Here is an 18987-nt window from a genome sequence, read left to right on the forward strand (position 1 = left end):
AGGATTTCTGCCAATTGAGGGATTCCCACGCTGAGCATATGTTTTTCACAGACACGTCACAACCGCCCGTGGGAACGGCAGAAAATACACGGCTAAAGATTGGGTCGTGATCGCGGTTAGTCTTCATTCTTGCGATTTTTCAGCGCATGCGGCTGAACGTAAAAACGCATGTGGTCGTGTGAAAAATGCCTTAGATTCATTTCTACAGAAAAGCAAATCCAAAAAGAGGACGTCCCAACAAGGTCAGCTGATGGGATTCCAATTTATTGGTGCAAGCTGCAGAAGAACAACAAAAACAAATCGGTTGGCACTGGACAAAAATTTCCGATTCTCTTTTGCAAAAGTTTTTCATAAATATCTCATGGATAAAAAAAGTGAAGTTCTAACTCCATTTACAATCTGCTTTGTAGATATCATCCTGTGCATGGCATACTAATGCATTTGTGTGCACTTTCCTCATCTCCGCCTATGACAGGGCCTGGTACTCTAATGTTCCCTTCTCTCCGACTGCCTGGTAACAGGTTGATGGGTCTCTGGCTCCGCATTTCCATGCAGATTTCAATAATGTAGTATAAGTGCAACATCTGATCTCACATTATAGTGTGATTTACCACTAACATGTATAGCACATTATGATAGATTAGGGAGGCACAATTGGTTAATGGAGACATTAAGTACCCCAGTAGGGTAAAAACGTTTAAAAGTAAATATATAAAATAAGGCACGTTGCCTAATGCAATTTATCAAGTGTTTTCAAGTCATTTCCGAGACTGCGCAAATGTTCATCCGTAATCCAAAAGGCAGATTCCTCTAAAATTGAAGAGGTTATTCCACCTTTTAAAATTGATGGCCTATCCTAAGGTAATCAACAACTGATTGGAGGGGGTCCGTGGCTCTGGACTCCTTTCAATCAGCTGAAGGAAGGGGCTGTGGTACTAGTGGGGAGGCTGCAGCCTCTCCAAAGTTTATATCTGAGCACGAGCCTGTTCGTACTCAGAATGTCTTATTATGGATAGTGGCTATAAGTATTACAAGATTGTCCCAATCACCTCCATATGTATAATTTGGCTATAAATAATACGGGTTCGTGCTCCTATGTAAACAATGAAGAGACTGGCGTAGGCTACAAGTCCTGCTTCAAAAGGTGTGACTGTTCTTGGGTTCGTTGCATTATTTAAAAAAAAGGAAAAAAAAAAGTTTGCCCCACCAAAATCAGTGTTTTTGTTCCTAACCCCCCAAAAAAACGCCTTACGAAGACTCTTGTTTATAGACTTTAGCCACCCGGGTAGTGCTCTACCTCCTTTTTTACTATCATTTTCTATACCAAGACAAAAAAGGACACTCTTGGCTGCCATCTGGTGAATGGAGGATTATGGATAGATTTGACGAATACACTTATGGCAAACCCATTGCAAACGCAATTTGAGAGTAGCCTTAGATTAATTAAAGGGGTTTTCAGTTAAATACTATTGATGACCTATCATCAGGATAGGTCATCAATAGTTGATTGGCCGGGGTCCGTCGCTCGTGTCCCTGACCGATCAGCTCAGTGGGCACATGCTGTCAGTGACGCAACAACACAGAGGTTGGAGCGGAAGCCTCTGCGCCGACCTCTGTGTAGTAGCCAGCGTTTGTAGCTGCAGACACGGCTCTCATTGAAATCAATGAGAGCCGTGCCTGCTGTTACAAGCGCCTGCCACTACAAGGGAGGTCGGCGTGGAAACTTCTGCTCCAAATACACAGAGGTCGGAGTGGAAGCCTCTGCGCTGACCTCCGTACAGTGGCCAGTGCTTGAAACTGCAGGCACGGCTCTCATTGATTTTACACTCCGACCTCTATGTTATTGCAGTGCTGACAGCTTGCACCTGCGCAGCTGATCGGTCAGGGTCCTGAACGACAAGACCCTGGCCGATCAACTATTGATGACCTACCCTGATGATCGGTCATCATTTGTATTTTCCTGGAAAGCCCCTTTAACCCCTGGAAACATGACCTTACAAGGTAAAGGTTTTTCGTAGGTTACAATAACCGAGTAGTCACTGCCAAAAGAGAATTGCACGTACACAATGAGGTGTGAATATTGCAAGCGTTTCTCTAAAACCTGGGCATCTGTGAAAGTATGACACCTCCTGCGATGCTGACAGTTTTCAGACCACATGACCGTGCCGTAATGGATTCATCGATCAGAGCGCGCTTGAAGAAAGCAGCAACAGGAGGCATCGCTTCACATTTAACCGTTGGATCACCAGGGAGAGGAAAGCGCGGCACAGAGACGGCAAACTTCATTCCAGAAGCCTCTTTTACCGCTAAGCACACAGACGGGAAAGAAACAGCCTGTGGCTGAGGTTTAAAGAAGAGCAATTGCTTAATGCATAGTAAACAAGGCTGTGTAAAACGCCTTATTACCCCAGGAATAGATATAAAATACCTTGCTGTCAAAATCTGACGTGTTCACGCAGGTTTGAATCACGAAGAGGAGGGAGTCCACCAAGCCTTCACAATATCTCATCTGCTTGCGTGCCTCTTCCCCCGCTGAACTCAGATTTCTAAAAGAACAAAAGCACGATTAAAGAAATGGAGTGCTGTCAATAAAAAATAAATAAAAAATACCAGCCGGCTGAGGTGGAGAAGATTTTTGAGCCGCTGTAAAAATTTCCATTTTGCCAAATCTAAAAGTGATAATAATGACGATTAAAAAAAAATAGTACTAATGAGTTAAAAGAAAACAAAAAACACTACTTTACATCGCATTACACTTCGCTTGCACACACAATTATATTTTTGATGCAACCTTGAGTCAGTCATGTGACAGCTGAGCCGCAATACAAATGAAGACCAAGGCTTTACACTTATATTATAGTGTGACGAAAGGGATGAAAATGTTGCATAACTCAAAAGGTGCCAAAGGCCGATCATGCGATCCAAGTAAGGGAAGGTACTGCATTGTCGCACGCTAGACTTAAAGGGGTTGTCCAGGATTAGAACAACATGGCCGATTTCTTCTACATATAGAGCCCCTCTTGTCCATGAGTTGTGCCTCCTATTGCAGCTCAGCTCTATTGAATGGGACGGAGCTGCAACACCACACACAACCTTTTAGGAAGGCGTCAGCCATATTTTTCTAACTTCCATAGGACGGAAATCCTGCGTAATGTCCGCAGCAGGAGCGCACAGAAATTCAGTAAGATTTCTACAGCGGAAAGGCTGCTTTAAAACCCACACCAAATGAAGAGGCTTTCTCAGCCTATATTCCACTGCAGAAATCTCTCCCCATAGAGAGGAGCACGCGGCGGAAACAGCGATACAATTAATATGTTGCGGATTTGAATTGCGTGCCGCATGCCAGTTTCTGTGCAGCTTGTCCGTAGCGGACTGTTGGCAGTGTGTGAACGAGATTTTTGCGATTCACTGCTTAGTCTTGGGTTGAAAAATGCCGGCAGAATTTCTGCGCTGCAACTCCGCCAGGTGTGGACCCAGCCTAAGGGTGAAAGCACAACGGCGGATTTGAGTTGTGGAAATCCGGTACAGATGCGGATGAAAAATCTTTGCATGTTCCATTTTTGTACAGATTCCGCGCGGACGGCTTACATTGAAGTCAATGGAGGCTGTCCGATCCTCGACCCTTCCGCAATTGACATTGCGGAACGGTTGCGGATTCCGCATCGCCTAGCAGAAAAATCAGGAGTTTAAAATAAAAAAGCTGTACTGCGCTTGTCTGATAGCGAGCTGTGCAGACCAGCCGCAGTACAGGTGGAGGCCTCATGCACACGGGCGGATTTGAATTGTGGAATCTGCGATCGGCACCTACGCGGGAGATCTGCTGTTCCAAGTCGCCCATAGGAAAGCATGGAGTGTCCTCAGATCCAAGCACACATGCGGATTTTATGATTCCGTGAGCGGAAAATAAATCACAGCATGCTTTATTTTAGCACGGATTTGCTTCATTTATCTCTATGGAAGAGTTCGATTCGCAATGCATCTGCAATTACATTGCGGATTTGGAGGCGGATACTTATCAGGTTGCTTGTAGATCAGGCAGGGAGGTGGGGGAAGGCACTATTGGGCTTGCAATTTTTTTCCGCTCGGATGATCCGCTGTGCATCCGCGTAGAAAAACCGTTGAATCCGCGATCTCTCACAAGCATTTAAAATTCAGTTACGCAATGACTCGCAGGTCATCCGCTGTGGAAATCCACATGTACCGTGTGCATGAGGCCGAAGACTTAAGAAAGCAGGTACGTGCGGACGCTGCTGCTGCCAGGGTCGTGTGCATGCGGCCTATTATACAACCCTTTTAACGCTGGTGCCCTTTGTGGGCAAAATTGTCTGCATATCAGACAGACCCTAGTACAGTCGAGGGTTACCGCCGAAAATCACCGGTACGTGAAAATGGATCCGGCATAGCCGTCACGCAGAGGCGCAAGCTGAAGCTGATGGGTCCCAATGCAAAACCTGCAACAGGAGTCCCAATACTACATTTATAGCATTGGTTACTTCAGACGGAGAACAGAAGCCTTATGGGCCCTCCAGTTCCAGGCCGGGTGCGACCGCATCCTCTGTACTCACTGGGGCTACATTCCTGCTGTCATAGCTCTGTTATAATCAAAAGGCTTAAACAAATTACTGTGGTCCTTGGGGAAAACACCCTCTAATTTGGATTTTTGCAAAAATGGGTTAATAGCCAATATGTCTGCCTTTCCTGCTAGCGCTGAGGTTGGCATCCAAAGTCCGAAAAGTGTAATGTTATTTATATATATTTTTGCACCGGTATGTATCAAATATATGTCTTCTATTCACATAATTATCAGATATGATATTTAGAGTATATCTGCAGCTAAGCTGTGGGTTTCTGCCGTCACTATGAAAAGAATTGGTCGCTGATCCGTACATGGATTTAGCTGGGATTCAATGGGCAAAACTGCATGCGGAATCTGCGCCAGGAATCGGTATGTCGTTTTTTTTACACCATGGATTCTCATTGGGCTTTAGTTTTACTGTGGAATGGGCAGGGATTCAATGTCATAAAACTGCCATGAGAACATAGGGTACTTTTAGTGAATGTGCCCACGGCCGTTTTGACTGTGCTCCGGGATTCAGTCTCTGGGTTCTGTCAAAAATACAGAAAACGGTATTGAGGCAGAATGATTTTTCGCTGCCCACACATTGTACCGGGTGGGCCACGACTAAAGTAGCCGGTACCGCCTCTTATGAAAGAAAGCTAGAAGAAATGATCCGCGATCGTCAGCGAGCATTTAAAAATCTTTTCTGCACTGACTCACAGGTCTTCTGCTGTGGAAATCTGACCCACCCGTGAACATGCGGCCTTATTCTTATGAACTCTGTGCGGATTTTCAGGTTAAACGTTTAGACTGGGCCACATTTATCAAAGCAGACGTCTAATTGGTTGCCATGGGCAACAAGGCCCATTTTTACATTCCAAAACTCTCCCGCACATGTAAGCCGCCATTTTGTGAACTCTACCAATATCGACCAAAAGCGAACGTTAATGCTTTAAGCGGACCTTTGGATTTTACCTGAATGAGATGAAAGAAATGGAGGAATCGAAACTTTAGTGATGAACACATTTTATCAATTCTGGAGTTACATTTTTCTATTAAAAATCCTCGATAAAAATCACAAGATCAAAGTTCTACCTGAGAATATTGGTTTCTCCATAAAAGCAGCAAAGTGTTCCATTACCTCATGCAGCCGGTGGTGTTGCGGAGAACCGACGAGGATTGGAATTTCATTTTGTGATCGTCGTCAAAGGAGGAATTATTCAGTCCGGAATGTGGAACGATCACAGTGTTCGTGAGCGGAGACAGCGCATCGCGGATAATCGTCATCTTTACAGCATCGCAGGATGATAAGTTCCACAGGACTCCTGCAAGAACAGAGCAGGGACTCCATAAAACACGGCACAGCAGATGAGAATACAGAACATTCCTGCGCTATACCTGGTGGCGGCCTCTGGGCCGCAGAATGGCTTATTTCGCAACATAAGCGCCATTGTTCTGATCTAAAAAACTGCATTCACAAAGTCAGAACTACTTTAGCTCCCAAAGTCCGTTACAGTTTCCATATAGAATTAAAAAGTAACTAATTGCTTACTTCAACTGATCCCGAGACACAGTCTGTATTATACTCTAAAGCTGCATTCAGAATACTAGCGGCTTCAGAGCTGAAATCTACCAGAATTACCTGCCAGTTCAACCACAGGCCCCCTTCACACGAGCGGATGTGCTATTTGCGTGCGCCAGAGTGCTGCGTCTTCATGGAATGAACGATACGCTTCAAATATTTTTTGTGCCTGCAGGGCATGTTCATTTGCATGCGGCAAACAGACGCACCAACTGAAATGGCTAATTTGTCTAATGAGTTCCAGATGCGTTATCAGAGCCTCGTGTGGCGCAGAGTGCTCTCGCTCACGATCTGACAGTTGCGAGTTCAATGCCTGCAAAGTTCAGGTAGCCGGCGTAACGTCGACTCAGCCTTCCGAGGTCGGTAAAATGAGTACCCAGCTTGGTAGGGGGTAAAAAGTAAGTTACTTGAAAGCGCTGCGGAATAAGTTGCCGCTATACAAATAAGACTTAGTTTTTTTCCTGCGTGATTCTGCAGTGTTCCACGCATCCCTTTAGTGTATTTAGTACAAGTTCGTGCACCCCCATCGACCTTTATAGGGACTTTGGATGAGCAAATGCGCAAGAAAATCGGGCATGCTGTGTTTTTATGTAACCAAAATGCGCAGAAAAATCCACGCATCTGAACGAGCCTATTGAAATCAAAGGGTTCTATTCTCTGCGAATTGCAGTACAAGTACATATGTAGGGTTCAGAAAGGGAATACAGCAAAACTCCATTAACCTGGCATTAATGGAACCTGACAGGTGCCAGAATATGAGATATTCCAGATTATGGGATGGTCAGAGAAAAATATATCAAATTCAGTTGTTTAGGTAGAGAACCTGAAAGCCAAAAGAATTCTTTAATTGGTTATCTTTGCTCAGTCTTCCACACCATATTGCACTTCTGTGCTGGTATAATGCACTGGATGATCAGACTTTTTGGATCATGGATTACCAGATGCAAAAAATGTCACTGCACATTAATTGTTGGGGTTCCCAACAAGATGAGGCCACCATAGGTGCGTCACCTAAGACCCCCATACACATCCGAACATGCTGATTTAAGTGAGAGCCGTTGACTCTTGTATGTATATGGGGGAGCATCTTGACTTTTCCATCAATATTTGATGCCAGGAAAAAGAAGAATTGGGCATGTTATGTAAATGACTGATGATCTTGCCCAGCCCCTTGCCATAAGCAGTCACCAAAGCTGTCCAATTATCGCTTTCTCCTGCTCCACCCCCCCCCCCCCATCATGTTACATATATGAACGCTCGGCCACACTGAGCATTAACGTGTATGGTGGGGCGGGTGGGATATGCCTAGAAATAGCTGTGCAGCTGACGGCTCTTGAAGGTTTATCGGCACTACTACCGTCATTCTGGACGGAGCACTTCGGGATATGAAGTGTGCACCCCGCACAACTGTGACAGGTTTGCTTACCATACAGTACAAGCATGTGTATGACGTAAATAAAAAGAGACAATAAAGCACTTTAATTAAAAAGATAACGGAATTGTAATAGATTGTCTTTTACTTCAAGAGCAGAAACTAATTAGTGTCTTAAGTCTCCATAATGTAGTTAAAAATTTAAAAAGGAAAGTTAATCGTTGGATCTGCAATGCAGCTATCCCCATAGAGAACGTTACAAGACAAATACCACATGCCATGAATTGCGCAGTATAAGAGAAGGCACACAGCGACTCCCCCCCCCCCCCCCCCCCACCCCACACAATGCAAAATTGGATTGTGAGAAGTGCTTGGTTCAGGGTTAAAGGGATTTTGTCATGAGTTTCATTACTAGAACAGATGTGTCTGGAGAGCTGACGAGGTCCCCTTTATACGGGACTAGTAATTATTAGGAAATTATAATACCAGTGTTTCTGTGCGGATTATGGGCGGACTACAAAACCCCTGCGGCCTCAGTTGCTATGGAATACTAACGAACACCTAGCCGGATAGCAGCTGTGTGCGTACAGGACCTGTGATGTCACTGTCATGTGATCCGAGGGGAAGCATGTAAATCCCTTACTGGGGATGAAGTACCTTTGATGATTTCAGCATCATGTGATCAGGGGCGGAGCATGTAAGTCACTTACAAACCCATTCACTATTCACTCACGCACGGCAGGTGGTCGTTAGTATTTTGATTCTGTTATCTGGCTCATGCTGCCCAAACCATGGGTAGCATGAACCTAGGACAAGGATGCCCGTTGCCACCGTATGTATTTTATTCTTAACGTTGCAACGTTTCAGAATAAATACACTTTGAAGTTTGACTCAAAGTTTAGTTCTGAGTCATGAAGACCGATGGCTTGTCTCCCTACTTGTATATAGGGGGATAGCTGGCACTCTGCATGTAGCAGAAGGGGAAAGGCGGGTACAGCTAATCTCCACGATTCGGCTCTCGGCTTCAAAGTAAGCGTAATTATTCTGAAACATCTCAGCGTTTCGGAATAAAACATCCATGGTGGCAATAGGCACCCATGTCCTGGGTTCATGCTGCTCATGGTTCGGACTGCATGAACTCAATGACAGAATCTCTTTAAATGGGAGCTTGTCAGCTCTCCGGACACATCTGTTTTAGTAACTACTTGTGTTCTTCATGAAAGCATGTTTCAACAACTTTTCTTAGATGTCTACATTGTGCTGTTTCATCTGATATTTCTCCTGGAAATCTAAGGCTGCTTTCACACAGGTGGAGGCAGTATTTATGAATTGGCTGATTTACGGCATTGAACCAATCAATGCAGACCTGGATGAACCAATCACAGCGCTCGCATTGTAATGCATTGATTGGTTCATCCAGCACTACTCAGCCAATCAGAGCAAACGCAGCCTGGAGGCGGGATTTTTGAATCCTGCAACCAGAAAGCGATCTTCTGTGGGCGAACGAGGACTGCAGAACACCCAGTGGAGCTCCAGAGAGCAGCGGGAGGACCTGGACCAAACCTGCTGGCTAAGTATTCCCTTTTTTTTCAGGGAATGCAGTTAGGGCTTATTTTAGGAGTAGGGAAATGTATCGCACCTTCTAGCAAGTTCAAACGCGCAGATTTTTCATGCGGATTTGCACAGTGGATGCACTGCGAGTTATGATTAAATTGATTTTTTTATTGCTTGCAGGAGATCACGGATTGCGTTTTTTACCAGTTTTCATCCGCGTGAAAAAAATCCACAACCTCACCTCCCTAATGGATTTTAACCTTCAACTTCGCATAGAATCCTCAAATGTATTTGCTGATTGTAAGTGCCCATAGAGATGAATGGAGCACATCCGCACGTGATCCGCAGTAAAAATGGAGCATGCTGTGATTTATTATCCGCAAATCAAATAAAAACAAATCCGCAGGTGTTAAATGAAGTGCGGACGCCCAATGCTTCCCTATGGGCGGCTTGATTTGCGGATCTCAGGTGCAGATGCCACGCGCGGATTCCGCAATTCAAATCCGCCCGTGGACATTGGGCCTCAGAGTGTAAAGCCTTCTTGAGACTCCTGCACATCTTCCTCATTGTAAAGGTTATGTGACCTTGACAGCGTTGTACGGCGGCCCCTGCAGGTTCAGCTTCACCGTGTCATCTCCATAGCACCACCTCATTTCTCTGCAACGTATCATCAGATTTGACGGACAAATTATTAAAATCTTCATTTAACATCTGCCCTCAGTGGATTTGCTTCTTGGTGCTCGTCAGGCAAGTAATACTTTCCTAAATCAAAGCAGACAACTGTGGTCTCCAGCTATTTAATACAAAACTGTTGTGAAGAACTTCTGTAGGGGATTATCAATGCAAAACACACGCGTCTTCCATATGGCCTTGCTAAATACTGCGCTATGTTAGAAGTTTTGACAGAATTAATTACTTTCAATGTTTCCATAAAGCAGATAAGAGTGGGTTTCTCAGATGTATTCATGATGATGCAGGAAATTAAAAAAATCTCCCTCTCTCACTAATATACACTTCATCCCAATTCTCTATACCAATCACTGGGGGAACTATCACTTCTAGCAGCTGCGTGCCTACAGTGTCGGTTTTGGGTTACATGGCAGCCTGGGAGAAAATGGGTTTTTTTGCACCCAATTGAAAAAAAATGAATTTATAGAATTACACACACATATACACTATATTGTACACACATCTACATATATATTGCACACACATCTACATATATATTGCAATGGTTTATGGACTCTGCCTGACTGCAGAAAGTGGCAAGATAGCAGCATATCCACAACAGAACAGTTCAGGGAGTAAATAATGTACCAGAACTAGGCTTATAAATACGGCGGTAGAACCAATCTCAGTACATAGATAAAATATCAACACTAAGGTCATAACAAATACAGCGCGAGAACCAAGCTCATAACATAGATACGGCATCAGAAACAAACTGAGTGTATAGATACAATACCAGAACTGAGTTCATAACATAGAGCACTAAAACCAACCTCAGTACAAAGATAAAATACCTAAACTAAGGTCATAACAAATACGGCACGAGAACCAAGCTCATAACAGAATCATACGGTATCAGAAACAAACTCAGTATCTACATACAATACCAGAAATGAGTTCATAACATAAGTACAGCAGCAAAACCAAGCAGTAAAAACTTCAGTACATAAATACAAAACCAGAACCAAGTTCATAACAATTACAGCATAATCCAACCTCAGTACATAACTATAGCTCCAGATTTAAGTCCATAACATAAATACATCCCCCCAAAACCAAACTCAAAATATAAATACAGCACTGGAAACAAGATAACAAATATGTTATGTGCTTGGTTCAGGTGCTATAAGTACCACACCAGAACTAAACTCAAACGCAGAAGCAGAACTAAGTGATAGCATTGCGCATGCGCTGATGAGCTGATAGCAGCGCCTTGGATCAGAGAGGAGGAGATAGGGAGGAGGATGATAATTCATGTAACTCCACAAGCTACTGCTGCACTGAAGATGATGATCATCTGGCCAATTGGACCTAAGGGGAAAGGGAAGGGGGGAGAGGAAGGGCGATTGCCCCCAGCCTACATCTGCCTGGTGTCCCCTATAAGCTGATTATGGATCACACATAGCGCATAGTTAACAGACACTCAATTTGCCATAGGACCCCTTTCTTGTGATTGCTGTGGGTTCCAGCAGTTGCTCCCCCACTGTTCAGACACGTATTCCCTATCCTTTGGAAAATCCGTAGTGTATTACAGTAGCGGCAAAGTGAATGGGATTTTGAGAAATCCCGTTGAAAAAATTTGCAACATGCAGTAAAAACGGACCACAGCATGCTCATTTATGCTGCAGAGTTTTCGTGCAAATCTCACCCCTTCCAACGAGTCCGTGAAATCCGCCCCAAAATCCACGACACATGCGGGTTTTGACACGGATTTTGCACTGCGTCAAAACTGCTGTAAGTGAACGTATTTCAAATCCCATCTCAGGTGAAGGATGGAAGCTGCTTCATATTCATAGCTGTGCTAAGCTGAGGCGATGTCAAAAGTGCAGCCGTTCTCATGCAACCAAAATCAATATAGCCGCTAGATCTCATTTTCACATCAGACGTTTAACTCCATTTTGTAAGTGCCTTTTGTTACCAAGCTGAAATCACTTGACTGCCGCAGACGCCGGGCGATTTCACTAATGCTTCGGCTCTTTACATACCTGCATTTAAGTATAATAATAAGACTCTGACATTGCAGGTGACCAGCCAAAAGGCGCGACATTCAAGAGGCGGTGACAAAAAAAGCAGAATGTACTCCTTGTTCTGCTTTGTCAAAAGCGGTAATGTGAAAATCACCGTCGCATTGAAGTCAGCCAAGTTGTAAAAAGCTTCTTTGATTATTTTCACCCATGTGAAACAATGACATAATGTTCCTACCTGAAGCCAGGAGCGGCACTTTAACTTAAACGGCGACTGTTCCATTGAACTAAACAAAGAATAAGCTTATATATCTTCCAGTGTAGTCACCGTGCCTCCGACCTCACAAAGAATCACATTTATATTCCTTCCAAGTGTGATGACAACAGGCCAAGTACACTGGCGGCGTGTCAATAGTAAGGCCGGATTCACACGTTCAGGTAGCAGTGAAGAGGGGAAAAAAAAAAATCAGTGAGGATAATCCGCTCAAAAATAGCAAAAACAAAATATATATATATAGAAAAATTGAAATAAAATGAGCACTTGGGATTTTTAGGCTATTTTCTTTCTAGGGGGTTACATTAGGTTTCCCCATCACTTGAACAGCCGATATGCAAATATGGAAAATGGAACCATACCTCTGCAGCGCCACCTATTGGATGGCAGCATTCCTGCAAATCAATGTCCAACCCTTTATACAGGTTTATAGAGCACTGATTGGGAAATGAAAACCAAGCCAGAATCCATACGCAGACAGCTGTTTCGGGGTGTTTGCCCCTCATCAGTGTGCAGTAGGATTTTGTGCCTGTGATGTGAGTCGGGAGTGGTATTGTTAAGGAGAGCACCTAGAAGGTGAGTGGGGAGACTTATAAGGCCATGCATGCTCCTCTGGTGCTGCAGAGGTATTGTTCCATTTTCCTTATTTGCATATATCTCCCAGAGGAGCATGCATGGCCTTATAAGTCTTCTCACTCACCTTTTAAGTACTCTCCTCAAGGAGAAATAATACCCTTCCTGATTGAACAGCCAAAAGATGCAGCATGTATCAAAATGATAGAAACCTTGGTGGATTCCAAAAAGTTTCATTGTAAGCCAACGAAGTGCATTGGACATCGTTCTGATCTATCATGTAACAGATACAGCACATCATGTTGTAAGCAGAAACCATAGCGCAGATGGGAACGGTGAATTAAAAGCATATTCCGGGACTTGTAACCACTGATGACCTATTCTCAGGATAGGTCATTAGTAATTGATTGACGGGGACCCAAGGGAGGAAGTGTAATATCTGGATGACCGCAATGCGAAGCCGGAAGTGTAATAAGGAGGCAGCGTTCCTATTGATTCCAACGGTAGAGGAGCCGGCTGTTACATGTCCGACGCTGACCTGCGATGACAACGTGTGGCCCGATGCACTGACAGGAGGCCTGACGATCAGCAAGGATTCTGAGTGGCAGGCCTCCATTAATAAACTACTGATGACCTATGCTGAGGATAGGCCATTAGCATTTAAGTCCTGAATTACCCCTTTAAATCCCAGCAAACACCTGATTTTGAAGTGGGACATTTCTGCGGTGGATCTCTGCCACTGCAGGCAAAATGCAGCTCTGCTGCGATCATTCAGTAGAATTGCCATCCACATAATACACGGAAGGTCCAAGTGCACTAAAGCAAGAGGTACTGCAGCTCATAGTTTATCATCTGGAACGGGGGACCAACCTCATATGTCATAACAGATCATATTGACTGGGTGCGCTAATGGGATAACACCTTTAATCACTTCTATGGCAAAAATTATACATATGAGGGTAATATATGTTGAAAGTCTGATGCGAATCTGCCACGTAATCCCAGCCACTCTTTATTCTCTGCAATGTGTACTTCATATGACATACACAGGATGAGGACGGGGAACAATCTAACTTCTGTATCATGTATAATAGGGACACTAGGCAGCAAAAGAGGGTGTAGAGGTTGCAGTCACACGCAGGCTGCGGCACCTGATGGCCCCATAATCATACAAGACGACGCCATTATACTGGTCACCTGGTAGACGAGGGCCCCGTTACAGATTTTGCATTGCGGCTCAGGCGCTTCAAGTGACGTTGGTACCCATCGGTGTAACCACCTTTTGAACATATAAGGCTACATATTTGGATATTGGAACAACTACTCGAAGTATATTCTCCACTATATATAGCCTCCATGCATAAAATGTTGCAACATGACATTACAAATCATGGAGCCTCAGGATAAAATGAAGAAAATGTGTGTGGGAGAGGGGAAGAAACCTGTAATACCCATCTGCTGAGGAGGAGGCTTGGATTAGACAGTGCTGAAAATAAGGTGGGCTGTAAGTGTATGATAGCAAGCCATTAAGACCAATATACAACGATTAGAGTGCTTGGAAGCCATGTGACTGCAGAGTGCCCTGGTTAATATACGCTACACCGTGTCATAGATTTATGAGCCGAATTAATGAATATATCTAATATGTGCGTGATTTTGTACTTTTATATCAAGTTTAAAGGTGTTGTCCAGTTGTAAACTATTGATGACCTTATCTGTAGAGAGGTTGTCAGTGATAAATCAGTGGAGGTCTGTTGTATGGCACCACTGCCGATCAGCTGTACTCTGGGCAGGTGTGCTTGCTTGTGCACACAGCTCTGTTTTCATTGCAGTGGCCAGGCTTGGTATTACAGGACAAGTTCCCACTCATTTCAATGCATGCAATACCAAATCTGCCCACTGCAGTGAGAATAGAGCTGTCTGCTTCCTTCAGAAACCAGCTCAATGCACAGCTGATAGGCAGAGGTCCTGCGCTATGTACCCCACTAATGATCCATCCCGAGAATAGACCATTAGTAGCTTACAACTGGATAACCCCTTCTAACAATAGTTTTCACTATCAAGCAGAATAAAGTTTTGGTGGGTAAGTAAATACAGGGCACCAATGCCCGTGCAACACGCTTCCATCACAGACTGTAGGCTTCTTCCTGCACCGGCGGAATGAGACCCTTGTTACCCAGCTCTCGGGGGCTGCATTAATCTACTCCTGGTCTATAGAAAACGTGGATAATTCAAGGCACGCTCTGAAGCACTTGAAAGAACAGAGAGCGGTAGAGGGAGCAAAGTGAAGAATGGAGAATATTTGAGATCTCTGACACTTTGTTCCTATGCATAGCAATCTTACTTTTCTAAAAAGCACTGAATTCACTTCAAATATCTGATGGGAACAGCCCAGCGCTCGCCCATCCCATAATCATTCTCCAAAACAAAGGGGATAATAATGTCCAAAAACGTGTGATCACATATGGCAAGCCAGACAAAGCGCTAAAATGGACACTGAGAAGTAATTAGGGTAGTAAAGTCACGGAATGGATAAAAAGAATACAAGCATTGTGCACCTGTTAAAGTAAAGTAAGCTATAAACGAGGGGACAAGTGATGAGAGAACACAGTATTTTCTATTGACAAATTTTTTAAGAAGACCTTATTAGGTAACTTAGATATTAACCTGATCTCTGTATAATACACTGCAATATTTCTGGCAGGGATAGGTGTCCTAGGATGGCAAACCTGTGGGCCATAGCAAACAATCAGCAACCCTGCCATTGTGCATTCCTCTGTCTAACCACTTAAATATATGGACGCTATTGACTGTAGCATTTTACAGGGCGGTTATGGCTGCATAGTTCAGACTGTACCTGTTTGTGATGATGCAGACCATGCTCCTGTGCCCGCACTATCACTATGCGCGTGCTACCAGGTGAGAGACGTCGTCAGCACGGGCAAACGAGAATCATGAGATTCTCGGCCCGTGCAAAAGAGGCATAAATCCTGAATGTGTGAACATGGCTTTAAAAGAACTCTCTGGGCAAAACGGATACGTTGTGTTGAGTCTAGTGGATGGCCTGGGGGCCAGAAAATGATACAAGAATTCAACAAATGCTACTGATAGAATCCCGGTCTCATTCACCAGCCCCTCGGACCTGCATTACAGAATATCCCTCTAAAGTCTAAAACCTGCCCACCTCCAAAGAAAAAAGGGACCAGAAAAAAAAGTTTATAAAATATCTTCATAGACTTTATAAATATGGACCAAGTAATTTTATGACAGACTAAGACTGAACTGCTAGTCTTGTCTCCTGTGTATGATCTCCGAATACTCTGCAGGAAGAGGAAGAGTGATGAGCCTTTTCTGTATTCATGGTGATCGAACTTGAGGTCAAAGTCATCATATTTGAGAGCACCGGTGAGGATTAGAGAGAAGATTATCTCACGGGTTATTAAAGAAAATACAAGTCTTCAAGAACAAATTGGGCAAAGTGGATAAAAAGATCAGAGCTAAAAATATATATATGGACGTCCTAAGGAGTGGAGGCCGAGGGGCCCACAGAGGACAACTGGAGATCATCAGATATTGGAAGTACTTTTTTTTTTTGTTCATCTAGTTACATGGCTTAAAGTAACACGACTGAAAATAAATCCTTTCCACGTATCACGCAGTAGTATAAGGAGACAGCACAGAAAGGTTATTATGTGCATGCCGCTGACTGTGTCATTAACAGTATAACGGCAAACTAAAAAAGTTTTGCTGTGAACCAGAACTTTTATTTTTCCCTAAATGGGTTGTCGGAGTTGTAGCTCTTGCGTAAAATCCATTTCCCGTGCAACAACATAATAGGCTTATACTTCCCTCTCCCTGCTGTGTCCGGCTCCGCTGCTTTGGGTCTCCCCTTTGACATCACCCTTACAGGACTACACAGGCGCTACAGCTTGTAACAGAGCTCAGGGATGGTTTGTTGAGCTCTGTTATTGGCTGCAGCCCCTGTGACGTCCTGTAAACCAGGCACTACTGCAGGCTGTGAGCAAAAAAGGAGCGGAGAACCAAGCAATGGCGCAGGACGCAGAGGGAGTGGGGGGTAAATGTCTATTTGTTACGGTAGGTTGCTGCACTGTAGTTATTTTAATTGAGCGGTAACTGTTTAAGGGGCAACAGCACCACTCTTGTCCGTGGGCCGTGTCTAGTACTGCAGTCTAGGGATGTTTCTAAGAAAATAAGACTTTTTTCTTAATCTGATGCATTAAATAAATTCATTTCTGCTACATTATTACACGGCTTCAGAGCGGATGAGATCTATTTGACAGCTCAAGCTCCCACCTACGCCATCAGGGGTTTACAGTTTGTCACAGTATTTGTAATCTGAAGGGGCCTGTTGTGTATTCCAAATAATTTGCTTTGCCCATGCATTTATTGGAAGGGCTCTCTAACTCGGCCGTATTGTAATTGCGTATTACCTGCGCATGATAGACTGTAACAAGTGGCCATAGACTTACATTGCGCCGCTCACAACATAAATCGCAGCATGTTCTATCTTTGCACATGTTATGCGGGTATACATGCCAAGATAGTTTATGAGATTGGCTGCCCGCAGCAAGCACACAATGTTCATTGCATACTTGCTGCGTGCCACACGCGTGTATCTTGCAGGCGGCGTGCTGCAAATTACAGCCGTCTGAGCCCGACCTAACCAAGTTGTCACAATAGCACATCTAGTTTCCCTATTGTGTACAGGCGTTTTGTCAGGGTTTAAGTGCCTGAAAACAGAACTCCTGAACGGAAAGTGGTCGGAATCTAATCTTCTAATGATTAAATCTGCTGAATCGGAGACCAATAGGCAGGTCTCCTGTTTCCAACTTTTTGCGCCGGAAGAAAAGAAAAGAACAGAAACCTTCCGAAATCAAAACCTGCTGGTCTCAGTTTCAGTAGATTTCATCAGCAGAAGAGATTCTGAGCACTTTCTATCCAGTCATTCTGTTTTCAGGCATTTAAACATAAACCCCAGCGGAATCCCTGGACTTAGTAAGAGAGATACAAGCAGCCGCCAATGCATGCGACATTTTAATGGAGAGAATAAAACAAACATTTTAAGAGTTAAAAATATATTAAAACTTGAACTAAAATTGTCAAACCTAAAAAAAACATAACTTAAAGGGGTTTTCTGGGGATTTACCATTGAGGACTTATCCTCCGGATAGGTTATCAATAGTCAGTTGGCGGGAGTCCGCCGATGAGCTGATCCTTGGGCCCGCAGCGGGACCAGATATCCACAGTGGTAGACAGAGGCAGAAGTGTAATATGGCACTAAACCGTTCTATAACACTTCTGGCTCTGATCATCCATGCGGATGTCAGGCCCTGTCGCACGAACAGCAAACCAGAGGATCAGCAGGGATCCAGAGTGGCCAACTCTTGCCAATTAACATTTGATGACCTATCCCTAAGGATAGGTCATAAATATTAAAAGCCTGGAACACCCATTTAATTGACAAAATTAAAAATATGATGCCTTTGTCCATTGAATACAATGAAAACGCATAAAATAAATAGAAAAACAGACTAAAATCAGGCGTTACATGTGAATTATGAGAGAATAAGGGTAAAATTTTGAAGAAAAATGGGAGGATACGTGCTTAGGATGTTCTCACCCAAGAAGGTCCAAACATTATTGTTAGGGACCGTCTGAGGCAGATGGACAAGGAAACCCTACGGCAGCCCTCTCCCGTGTCCCTACCTACTTGCCCCCCTGGGCTAAGGCTCAGGGCGACCGTCCCTGCGCTGCACTAATTACAGGGACCCCAAGGAAAGAGGGACAGGGAAAACGGAGGTGAGTACCAAATAGCTGACAGGAAGCAAAACCATGCAGACCAGAGGGAAGTCATAACAAGCAGGGTCAAACCGGAGAAACATTTGCGGAGTACAAGGGGACAAAACCGAGTAAGAGTCAAAGGAACAGCCGAGGTCAAAAGTCAGTAACGCGGGTGTAGGCAGAGCAACTCCAAACCAAACACTGCATATAAGCCCTGCTGGCTCAGACTTTAGATGCCAGACTTGCCCGCCCAGAAGGGTGGGGAAAAGTCACATGACGACTGGAGGGAGTGATAAAGCCACCTACCCCCGGCGGTGCGCACCCACCCGAGCACCACGCAGCCGACCAGCAGACAGGCATTCCGGCGCACGCCGTGGGACGCGCCGCCAGCCGCCGTGACCGACCACCAGAGTGGGGGAACCCCGGACAGAGCCAGCAACCCGCACAGCACCAGGATGAGCAGCCTGCAATGACTGGACCCCGGAGCCCCCAGTGGTAACCCCATCTCTAACAATTATATCCTCCAATAAAATCAGAGTATTTGGGTCGAAAATGGCATCCCGCACCGAAAGCTCTCCC

General features: G+C 44.4%; 1 protein-coding gene across 5 annotated transcripts in view; it reads right to left on the reverse strand.

Moving 5' to 3' along the window:
• PKP4 (plakophilin 4) overlaps positions 1 to 18987 on the reverse strand; it is a 271047-nt gene that overhangs the window by 24943 nt on the left and 227117 nt on the right. For all 5 annotated transcript variants that reach the window (XM_066575995.1, XM_066575997.1, XM_066575996.1 and 2 more), the window contains 2 exons: positions 5700 to 5883; positions 2429 to 2546 (listed from right to left, as the gene is read on the reverse strand). In XM_066575995.1, the coding sequence (XP_066432092.1) occupies positions 2429 to 2546; positions 5700 to 5883 (302 nt within the window). The remainder of the gene's footprint in view (positions 1 to 2428; positions 2547 to 5699; positions 5884 to 18987) is intronic.

The sequence above is a fragment of the Eleutherodactylus coqui genome, chromosome 8, assembly GCF_035609145.1.
Source record: "Eleutherodactylus coqui strain aEleCoq1 chromosome 8, aEleCoq1.hap1, whole genome shotgun sequence".
Lineage (NCBI taxonomy): Eukaryota > Metazoa > Chordata > Amphibia > Anura > Eleutherodactylidae > Eleutherodactylus > Eleutherodactylus coqui.